Raw genomic sequence first — 12,146 nt, forward strand, 5'->3', positions numbered from 1 at the left:
GTCGCCAAGCAACATGAGCCGGCAGCTGCTGCCCTGGCTCTCCCAGATATTCGCCAACCTGCGCCGGTACCGTCATTCAACGTTGCCCCACGACGCCTTCCTCGCCGTCTAGAGTGCCATTCGACACCAACGCAGTTGACCGTGGGAACACCCAGGCTCCGGCAGGCGCGTGCCGGACTCTGTTCACTTCACTCGGGCGGTGTCGCGCGCAAAAGCTTGCACCTTGCAACGTCTACCGCGGGTCGGGCAAGACCGGACAAGCGCGTGCACACGGCGCATCCACCAGAGCTCGCGCATTTGCGCGCACGTGACGATCGAGCTTGCGGCTTGTCGTGCCCACCAATGACTGCGCCCGGTCCCCGTTCGTTCCGTCTGGCCTGCGTGAACTGCTGCAGAGGCGTCTGCCTTCTCCGTGCCGGCGTGCTGTGTACCGTGTGTCGGCACCGCCACTCGCAGCCTCGTCCACCGGAAGGACTTGGCTAGTCCCCTTCGCTTCAACGGACTCGAACTACTTGGACTGACCCCGGACCGTTTTGAAGCTTGCTCCTGGCATTTAATTTATCAGCGTTGCGTTTGGGCGGAGGGGACTGTAGTAGGGAGCGTACATGCAACGATGTAGGCTCCCTAGACTGTAGCGCCCACCAACGCCGCAGCGCGGAGCGCTATGGTCGGCGGTGCAAAGTGAAGAAAAGTAAAGTAGCGCAGCGCGTGCTCGAAGCGCAAGCTCGGCACGCATACTGTCGTTCTAAAAGCTAGCCACGCTGGTCGTCGCAGCCGCCGCTCAGCTCGCCGCCTTCGCCTTCTGAGTAGGAACGACGGCATGGCTCGTACGGCCGCCGTCACGTCTCTCCTACAAGCTCATACCCCCGTAAACGTGGACTCCCCATTACGACGACAGAAGTGAAATTCTGCGCTGGAATGATGAGCGGCAACGGAGCCAGCTGTGGAAGAAGACGACGAACGCGGGGGGAGTGGCACGATCGCATTCGCGCGGTTGCGCCGAGGGTCGCCAACGTACAGTGCCTAGAATGTACTTACATTCTAGGCACTGTAATGCCAGCTGTGCAAGACGACGACGCTCGAGCCATTGCTGATGATGATAGTCTCTGCGAACAGACACGGATGTTCTTGTAAAAGTGCAAATGCTGCACTGCACAAATTCTCTTATTTCATTCACGATATAAACAGGTGCTGGCGAACAGCGCAGAAACCTGACGGAAATGGAGAGGCACCAAGAAGATATGTACAATGATGCGCATTCTAGAGCACTGCTTTTTTGCCACGACGACTAGAACCTGCGTCACGGGCCCGGTGACAGGTGAGCAGTGGACGCGACGCCGGTTTTCGCGGACAAACTGCCTGCTGGAAGCCATGACGAGACGCCAGTGGGGCACTAACGAGGACGCCCTCAGTCACAGCCCACCATTTTAAAGCGATAGCTTTAAGGGCCCCGTTGCGCAGAAAGCACGGCGTCACCTGCGTTGACTGTGCGTTGGCCGTGAACGAAAATTGTCTACCAATCACAGCGCGGCGCGCGGCGCGTTTCTACCAATCACAAAGCGGCGCACGTCGCGTGCACCCCTCGGTTTCTTGCAGCACCACCAGATAGCGCTCGCCTCCCCACATCTGCCAGCGCAGCAGGATTTCAGCGCAGCAGGAGCAGCGTGCCAAAGAGATAAGTTTTGTTATTTTATATTTCACTTTTTGGTTTTTTTAGGAGGGTTAGCTTAGCCAAACAATCTTTATAAATTATTTTAATGCTTTCTCACTTTCTTGGTCTTCTCGCTTAGATAAAAGTAGGTAAAGAAACTTTTTTTTTTCTTTTCCACATCTACGCCTTGTTAGTACGAGATGATGGTTGGTACTAGGGGGAACCCACGCGTGCGTTGTTCTGAGTGCGAGCGTTCCTACGCGCTGGAAGAAACGCGGTTTAAATCAGCACGCGAAGCGAATGGTGCAGATTTTATCTGTAGGATGTGTGTGCTAGGGTCGCGGCTAGACCGCCTAGAGCAAGACAAGGATAAGTTAGCTAAGCGGGTTGGAAAGCTAGAAAAGGAACTTCAAATCGAGCAGAAGCAGAGGAAGGAGGCAGAAGAAAAGCTAGCTAACGCAGAAATCCAGCAGAGCGCCACCATTCTGCAAAGCAATGATGAACGCATCGAGGCGAGCACCGCGAACGGAGCTGGCTCCGATGCGAGTGCAGAGACAGCCGAACCCGCCACGCCGGTCAGCAGTGGCGCAAACGTCAGTGATAGTCACGAAGGGGATACCACTGACGCGGCCGGGGAAGAAAACAAAGCCAAGGGCAAGAATAAGAAAGGAGGGGAGGGCATTGTGACTTCCGGGGCAGCTTTCGGCGGTGAGGGGGAAGGAAAGCGTCGAGTTGTCTTTGTTGGGGATTCCAACATGCGTAAAGTAGAACCGGCGATAGCAGAGAGGGTAGGGGCAGACGAACGAGTCCAGGTTAGCGCGCTTCCGGGAAAGCCGATTAGAGAGCTGATCGCGAAGGCCAAGGAACGCATGTGGGACACAATGGAGGAGAGACACCTAGTGGTGAAATGGGCGGAGTGATTGACGTACTGAACGGACGAGGAGCAGGAATCACAAAGCAAATAGCCAAAGGGGTCACCGACCTGCGGAATGTTTCAAAAGAAGTACAAATCGCGGTGTGCACGGTGCCAGAGGTTGAAAGGCAGGGTTATAAAATTGAAAGGGCAGTTCTTGCAGTAAACAGGGAAATTTGGACTCTAGCTAAAGCAATGAATTTTACGGTCATTGACATCAACCGTGAAGTGCACCGAGCAGGCCGCGAAGGCGCTTTTGTGCGTGACGGGATACATTTTAGTGAAAGTGTAGCAACACCGGTCGGAAATCGATTCGCGGCACGAGCTGTAGCTTTTTTAGGCGGGCCCCAGGCAATCAGGAAGCAGGATTAAGTATTGAACATAGCGAAACACCAGTAAAGGGCAGAATTAGGCGACCAGGAGTCAGGAAAAGACGCAGAAAGGATAAGAATAGAGAAGGTAAAATTTGCTACATTAACATGCAGGGTGGTCGTAAGCAGGAAAAATGGCTGGAAATTCAAACGCAACTGAATGATGAAGCGATTAGTGTGTACGCCTTGACCGAAACGCATCTACGAGATTTGGAGCAGCCGCCTGTTATTGACAACTTTGTATGGGAAGGGTGCAACAGAATGACCGGGTCAAGGAAAGGCGGAGGCGTAGGCGTACTAATTAGGCGAGGTCTGAAGTGGCGAAGGGTAAACGAGACATGTAAAGAGCATTTATGGATTAGTGGTACATGGCAAGGTAAAAAGACGTGGCTGGGAGTAGCTTACCTGTGGACAGGTAGTGATAGCAGGGAAAAAAATAAGGAATTGGTCGATTGCATTAGAAGCGATATTAATGAGTTCAGTAACTCGGGCCAGGTGATATTAGTGGGAGATATGAATGCGCACATGGACGATTTAGACGGATATATTGATTACAACGGCTCTCTAGTGCTGGATTTGTGTGATGAACAGAACCTTATAGTAGTTAACAGGAAGAATAAGTGTCATGGACAGGTAACGTGGCAATGCGGAAACAGGCAGTCATGTATCGACTACGCCTTAGTCTCAGAAATGGTCTACGAACAACTGGACCAAATGATAATAGACGAAAATGGAAAAAATAGCCTGGGAAGCGATCATAGACGTTTAGCATTAAAGTTTGGGAGAGATACCAGCGCAGAACATGAACCAATAGCCTCAGAGTTTTTAAAAATGAATGACGAGCAAATAACAGAGATCGCAAACAACATAGAGAAGAAAATTGAGGCTTTTCCTACAGCAGTCTGGGAATATAAGGAACTGGTGGAGGTTATGCAGCATGAAATAAGGCGGACACGGCAATACAATTGTTGGATTGGAAAGAGGAAACCACGTAAGTGGTGGAACAAGGAAATTAAACAAGCTATAGAAGAGCGTAAAGAGGCATCTAGGGTTCATCGAGAAGCCAAAAAGTTGGGATTACCAGAAGAAGAGGTGCTCCTTAGATGGAATACATACCGAGAAAAGAAAAGGGTTGCGAGTGAGCTCGTGCAAGAGAAAATTAAATGCGCAAGTGAACGTTGGGTGCATAACATTCACAAAAGAGACAAAGGCGCCCCAAAAAGATTCTGGAACCATATAAAAGCACTCGGAGCTCCAACTAGAAACTCGCAAACGGCTATAAGGGATGAAGACGGTAACATCTATGAAGGCGATGATGCGCTGCGGTACATCACAGACGTTATCAGGCATAACTTCGGTACGAGAAAAAGCGTAGTTCAGACAACAGATCCAGCAACAACAGAGAGGCCTGAGAGATCAAAATTCAGCATAGAAAGCTTTTATTGGAAAAAAGGCAGCAGAAAATGTCCCTAACAACACGGCAGCAGGACCCGATGAAATCCCAATACAGCTAATCAAAAACCTCGGTCCAAAAAGCAAGGCACTGCTGACTAATGCCATAGAGCAAGTGATTAGAACAAAGAATATTCCCGTTGGATGGCGTGAAAGCAGGATGAATCTTATCTACAAAGGCAAAGGAGATAAGGATAAGACGAGCTCGTACAGGCCAGTTACAGTAACGTCGGTGATATATAGAATGGCAATGCAAGCCATAAAATTAGAACTGTCGAAGTGGGTGGAGGAAAACGGTGTATTGGGGGAACTACAGAATGGGTTCAGGCCAGGCAGACGCTTAGAAGACAATATGTTTGTACTAACTCAGTGCATAGAGATTTCAGTAGCTCAGAAAAGACCTTTATGGATAGCATTTCTAGATATTAAAGGAGCTTATGACAACGTAGACAGGGAATTGTTGTGGGATATTCTTCAATACGAAGGCATAGATGACGATTTCGTGGAGCTGTTGAGGGAGATATATCGAGACAACCAAGTACAAGTGGCATGGGAAGGCCGAAAAGGAAATGAAATGGTGGGAATTCACCAAGGATTGAAGCAAGGATGCCCTCTGTCACCATTGTTGTTCACGCTTTACGTCAAGGGCATAGAAAGACGACTGGAAAACAGCGAATTAGGTTTTGATTTATCCTACATGCGTAATGGACAAATGGTGCAACAGAAGATCCCTGGACTGATGTACGCAGACGACATTGTGCTACTAGCGGACAATAAAAAAGATTTACAGATACTTGCGAATATCTGTGGGAACGCAGCGACAAATCTAGGCCTTAAATTTAGCACAGAGAAATCAGGGATTATGATCTTTAATGAGCACACGAGTAACTTCGTGGTGTCAATTCAACAGCAAGTAATACCCATAGTGAAGCAATATAAGTACCTCGGCGTACACATAAACGAAGGAAAGAATTACTCAAGCAACCACCAAGATAATCTGAAAATAAAGGGGAAGCGGAATGCAGCATTAATGAAACACAGAGCACTGCGGGGCCACAATAAGTATGAGGTGGTGCGTGGAATCTGGAAAGGAGTAATGGTGCCAGCGCTAACATTCGCAAATGCCATTATATGCTTAAAATCGGATATATTGGCGGGTTTGGAAGTTAACCAAAGATCAGTAGGCCGGTTGGCTTTGGGAGCACACGGTAATACGACAAATGAGGCAGTGCATGGAGACATGGCTTGGGCCTCTTTTGAAGTCAGAGAAGCACAAAGCAAAATTATTTTTGAAGAAAGGCTCAGGAACATGGATGAAAATAAATGGGCGGCTAAAGTGCACAAGTATCTCTACATGAAAAGCGTGGACACAGAATGGAGGAAGAGGTCAAGGAAGTTGGCAACCAAGTACAGGATAATCGAAACTGTAAATAGACAACCAGGTGTCATCAGAAAGAAAGTGAGAGAAATAGAGACCGTGAATTGGATGCAAAGAATGGAAACGAAAAGGACAATGGAGATTTACAAGAATGAGAAGAAAGAAATTAGAAGGGAAAATCTGTATGATAACACAAAGGGCAGTGCCTTGCTATTTGAGGCTCGAGCCGGTTGCCTAAGGACGAAAACATATCGGAACAAATATTCGGAATTAGATGAGACATGTGTATGCTGCAGTAGAGATCCAGAGACCACTCAGCACATCCTAATGGAATGCGACGGGATCCACCCAGCGAGAACCGTAGGTAACGTGCAACTCCCAGAAGCGCTTGGGTTTAAATTGGAGGGAAACATAAACAGATCAGCCGTAGAGATCAGCAAGAGACGATTGGAGTACTGGTGGAAAAAAAGTAGGGAAAAGATGGATGCGACCTGATCTCTTAAAATCATAGGCAGCGGTACAAGGTAAATTTTTGAAAAAGAAAAATAATGATAGGTATACAAAAATGCAAGATAAAGAACATGTATAGTATACCTGATTAAATCAAGCAGGCTAGGTGACTATTTGTCGCCGCCCCGTTTCAAAGGGGATGCCAATAAATCATCATCATCATCATCATCTGCGGTGCCGGCGGCGCCAGCCGTGTGGGGGACGGCAAAGAAAAGAACCAGAAAACTCACATTCGTGCATAGCGTTCGCCGCAAGCGTTTCGCGGTGAAGATTACGGTAGCATATAAGCTGCAGTTGCCGGGAAGCGTGAGAAGCGTACCTTTTAAAGACTCTACTCTTAAAGGCGAAGCTTAAGCGTCTCCCAAGTTTTCGACGCCACCTCAAGTTAGCGCTCGAGATCTCACCTGCCAAGGGAATGATCCGCGAAGGGACGAGGGTCTCTTCGAGGGAAGGCCGCATTGCGCGTATTGCCAAGAGGACGGAGTGAAAGGCTTGCCGGATGCGACAACTGGAGGTGCTTCCGGTTCGGCAGAAGGTGGTATATCCACGGGGTAGCCTCCGGGCACGACAGGCGCAGCTGGTGCCCCATCACTGACAGGAACCACGGATGGCTTGTCTGCAATGTAGCCTGGACCCCCTGGGTGTGATAAGTCGACGGGACCATAAGGCAACGGAAATGAAAAAGACCGAACATATTCATTGGGTGCGAGCTATTAAACACAGTATATCTTTTTTTCTGCAGTTATGGAACATATATCTGCAAGTAACCTGCTAGTTAATTAAGGGCACAAATTTTGCATAAAGGTCTGTATTGCACGACACAACTTGGTGAATTTTATGATTTAGCACATGTAATTTATGGTGGTAGTCGAGTTGAATGCCTATATCTTGACAAGCAAAAGGCATGTGACACTTTAACTCATTCCCTCCTCCTGTACAAGTTGAAGCAAATTAATTTATATAAAAAAAGTAATCTGACGGAAAACTTAAGTATCACAACGTATTCAATGTACATGGCGAAAAATGCCGTCGTGTTAACGTTATATCATGGGCTCCGCAATGCTCTTTGCCCCCTTTTTTTTCGACAGATATCATTTCGTGGAACTGGGTGCATTTTTTGTTTTGTAGCGAAAGCTACATTGGCCGCGTTCTCGCCGTTTCGCAGTGGCCGCACTGCGATCTGAGCCGTTGACCCGCCGCACCTGGTTCTTTCTCTATGGTCTGACCACCCCGCGGCGTCTAACCGGCGTCTGACACGTGTCTTTCGCCTGCCGAACTGCTTCACTGGAGAGGGTCCGGAATGCCAAGCGAGCGGAGCTTGCGTCAGAGACTGAGGAAAAGCTAGCCGTTCAGCTCGCAAAACGCTTGGACTTGTCTGCTTATAATTTATACCTGGCTTACATCAATGAGTGTATACCTAAGTATAATAATTAGAGCTAAATCAAAGGCTAACCAAGACTTAACTAGGCTAAACCAAGCTTTCGCTTTGCATGTCTAGGGTTAGCTGAGCTAAGCCGCAACCAATTTTTTATTCTATATTTGTGACATTTCCTTGAACATCGCGTCACCAATGTCTGTTTGCAGAAGACTGTGCTATCTGTATGAAAGTAGTAGTGTGTGCGATCTGGATCAGCTGCAATATGACGTGGAAATAGCGTACAGGTGGTGTATAGAAGGAAATGTGCATACAAGCGCTAAAAAGTGTGTGGATCTCTGTTTTACTATGAGAAAACAGTTATTGGTTAATATTTTATAAACAGTGAACTAATAAGAAAAGCTGAAATTTGTAAATACTCAGGATTGCTATTTTCTTCCAATGGTACTCGGAACGTACAGGTCGATGAATTGGTCACGAAAGGTGGCAAGGGCCTTCATTCAGCGGAACCACAAGAGTTCCGAGTTTGCTTTAAAAAATACCGCGTATATATCATGTTTTTGGCCTTTGTTGGAATACGCTTGCCCACTCTGGGATACATCGGAAGTCACTTCGATAGAGCGTTTCCAAAATTTGCAAAACAGAGCGGCTGGGTGTTGAGCCGATATGTAAGAGAGGAGAGCATCACTGCAATGAAGAATGGGATTCGCTTTGAGCTTGTTTCATTCGAATGGCATAAATTAATATTAAAATTGTGTTTTCTAGCTGTGCGTGTGTAATAGCAAAACTGAAATCGAAAAAGAAAAACGCTTTATAAACCCACATCACGTCTCAAAATACAATGACCGTTTGCTAAAAATTAAAGAATACCGGTCTAAGTTCCGGAATTAATTTTCCTTTGGGGTATTACTTAGTGGTACGTACGGTTTGTGTTAAACAGTGCTTAAAGTCTCCCTTCAGTTCAGTGGAGAGGGGCTCATAGGGCGGCCACCAGTATAGCGCACGCACTCACACTCACACAGGGTATATATATATATATATATATATATATATATATATAAAGTTATGGATAAGGAAATCACGCTGGCCCCGGAAGTATAATGAAGAAGAGAGAGTACGACGTACGGTGGATTTGCACTGTATTTTGTGCTAACTTTCAGGCTGGTGGACCAGGCTTTGACGAAGGCTGGTCCACCAGCCGACACGTTAGCAAAATATACTGTGCAAATCAAACGTCGTACTCTCCCTTCTTCATTATATATATACAGGCGCGGATCCAGGGGGGATGTCCGGATGTCCTGACCCCCCCTCAGATTTCTGCATCGCCCCCTCGCTGACAGGCGGATGGCTCTGTCGCAAAAAACAAAAAAATATGGCCACCAGCATTCTTCAAAAGTATTTTTGGCGGGTACCAGGGGTATCAGCCATGTAGAAGTAAAGCTAGCTCGCTCACAAGCTTAGTTGTATTCCGTAGGAGTGTGCATGGTGTCGTGAAGTTGCCGTAGTTATTTTTTCTCATGAACACCTTGGACTTCCTGGCGCCTGCCGTGCCTTACTCGTCCCGTCGGTGGCGTCGAATGAACGAGGGGACGTCCCTTTTGCCAAGCACGCCGAGGTCTGCTGGAGCGCCTTCGCGCCTGATTAACTTAGTTTCCCCTTGGGGTGTCAACGGTTGCCTCATTGGCTGTCATCGGTTCCGCGACCAACCTGCTTAACGAAAGAGATCTCTCGCTGAAGTGTTCATAAATAAATAATAACAACTAACAGCTAAACTATAAGAGCTATACGTAGGCAACGTTTTTTAACTGTAGCGCTCATTGTGATCACAGTTACACGTTGACAATATCCAGTACGAGCACAATACCGTTCGTACGCTACAAGTTTTTCATTGTAACTTGGTAGTTTTATTGTCGTACATTAAGCATAGGAGGCTCAAAACCGCCGGATCCGTTTATCTGAGTGGGCGTTCTCGCGGAGCGGGGCGAAGCCTCGACCCGCGGCTGCGAAGTGGGGGAGCGTGACGTCAGCGGCCAATGCCAGCGCGCGGGCCTAGGATGGCGTCACGTGGTTAGAGAAACGGGAGACGATGCGCGCCTTGTGTAAAAGGATGACGTCGCGTGGGAAACAAAACATGAAGACGCTGGCTCGCGCTCTCGGCTACTACGCCACATCGTTATTCTTGTAGATGGCGTCGTGAGTCTTCATACGCGGTGATTCGCGTATCGTAAACAACCAGCGTAGTGGTTGCCGCGTTTGAGCGGAGCGTTACGCCCGTATTCAAGAACGTTCCTCTAGTCAACAGACCACCACGACTCAAGAGAGAAGATGGCACCGCCATCCCTCCACAGAAGTGGTCACTGAGCTTCATGATGATTCACGGGAATTCTTGAAAATAGTCGTGTCTTTATCAGTCGAGAGGCGGCGCTGTGCTCAACAAGGTGGAGTGAAGTAAGAGCTTTGAGTCGAGGGCTGTTTGAGAATACGGGAGTTAGTCCTCCAAAGCAAACGAAGGTGTCTCAGCCGAACACAAAGAATCTCCTTAAGGAAATCAAGGTGTCCCAACAGAACTCCAAAGACAGACCCGTGCTTACGCATTTATAAAGAACCTGCAAAAGATCATCCCAAATTTTATTTTAAGAAACAATACAGGCTAGATATACCGGGTGTTCAAAATTAAGCTTTATGGCTTTCTTAAAATTATGCACTGGGAGGCAGATGCAGACCACCTGCGCAAATAAGTTATTTGGCCAGGGGGACACAAAGTGAGATGATAATTATCGCTGTCAGCAGCCCAATTCACCAAAATTGAAGAATTAAATTTTTATTGACAGCAGTAAGTGTGTATGTTTGTATTGAAAAGTTAGAGGCAGTCGTATTTCTACACAATTTCACTTGGAAAAATTCTTCTAGCGTGTCTGTGCTCCGAGAAATCCAACTCCAAATTTTAATTGTCGTTCGCACGATTACGCATGCAAGAGAGTGAGGATCGGCGCAAAGCTCTTCCTGATGTGACGCGGCTGTTGCGTGGGGCGCTTAGTCTGACAACGGGGTGGAGGCATTGGCAAAGATAATAACTGTCCACCTTCCCCTCACGGCTGGCGAAATGAAAAAAAAAATGTCACAGTTTCGCCCTAAGGGCGAAGCAATGAATGCGATAGCAACACAGCAATGTCATACGAAGTAAGGTGAGCGGCTTTGGTAGCAATATGAATTGTAGTAAACATGAGCTGATTAAGTAAGGAGGTGTGCTGCGGCGTAAGTAGACCGACATGACGAGAGACTCGATGACCACGAGAAGGCGTGTGAAACGGTGGTGTTGATGAGAAGCGCTTCCCGTGGGCAGCGCGTGCGAAGGGACACATCTGTAGCGCTGCACTGCCGATCCGGGCAGCATTGCATGTGTAGCGTGCGTTGGAAAATGTGGCCCGACTATTACTAACTGAATGAACAAGCGTGGTGTGAGCGCGCACAAACAAACATGAATAGCTCACACCGAATGACTGCAGACAACGACCGTCAAAACTCTGGCAGCAAGCGGATACGCCGCAGCGGCGAACGTACGTGCGGTCTATCGCTTCAACGGAAACAGAGCGTATAAAGGTCAGAGCCGTGTGGAGATAAGAGACGGTGCGAGCGAGCGACGATCGCGGTTGTTGGCAGCGTAGAAGTGCGCCCCCCCCCCTCCCCCCTCCGCTCCCTCCGGCGCTGGCTTACCGCTTCCTTGCTTGCGTGTGGGAGAGATAAGAGACTGTGCGGACGAGCGACGAGCGCGGTTGTTGGCAGCGTAGAAGTGCCCCCCCCCCCACTGCTCCCTCCGGCGCTGGCTTTCCGCTTCCTTGCTTGCGCGTGGGAGATTGAGTGCGTTCGCTCTCCGTGATAGCGCGCGTCCCCGCACGCTTCCGCTGGGGCATACGGCGCGCGGCGAAGATTTTATCTATACGGAACCTCACGGCGACGCCGACGGCGACGGCGACGGCAGAAATCCGGTTGAAGTGTCCATATAATTGCTATCGCAATAAAAAAATCTAAGAACCCGTAACCGCTGTCGTAACACGCGACCGCGCAGCCTGTAAAGCTGGCGGCAGCTGCCATGCCGAGATAATGGCGCGAGCGGAGAAGCCGGAGGGCAGTACGCGTGCGTAATGGTGACTAGACGACCGGGCATGGTCCTTGTCTGGGCTACAAAGTGACTGCTGATTTCCAAGTATTGTAAGTTTTATTGAAATCAAGAGCAACAACTGCACCATCAACAGCAGAAACCTTTTTAGCTATGCTAATGAATAGTTCATACTGCTGCTTTAAGTTTGGTGTTGTCATGCACAAATCTCATGACAACACTTCACCCATCAAGATGTCAATGCCCTAAAAATGTCCAAAATGACTCCCTTCCACAGCGACGCAAGCATAAACCGCTCTCGCGTCGACTCGATTATTCTGCGCAGTACGACAATTGAAATTTGGAGTCGGATATCTCAGAGCACGGACACGCTAGAATA

The 12,146-nt window shown here is 48.4% G+C and overlaps 1 protein-coding gene across 1 annotated transcript in view; it reads right to left on the reverse strand.

Moving 5' to 3' along the window:
* LOC119453955 (basic proline-rich protein-like) overlaps positions 1 to 12,146 on the reverse strand; it is a 109,545-nt gene that overhangs the window by 32,396 nt on the left and 65,003 nt on the right. Inside the window, exon 5 of the mRNA XM_037715986.2 lies at positions 6,680 to 6,912. Within this exon, the coding sequence (XP_037571914.1) occupies positions 6,680 to 6,912 (233 nt within the window). The remainder of the gene's footprint in view (positions 1 to 6,679; positions 6,913 to 12,146) is intronic.

The sequence above is a fragment of the Dermacentor silvarum genome, chromosome 5, assembly GCF_013339745.2.
Source record: "Dermacentor silvarum isolate Dsil-2018 chromosome 5, BIME_Dsil_1.4, whole genome shotgun sequence".
Classification (NCBI taxonomy): domain Eukaryota; kingdom Metazoa; phylum Arthropoda; class Arachnida; order Ixodida; family Ixodidae; genus Dermacentor; species Dermacentor silvarum.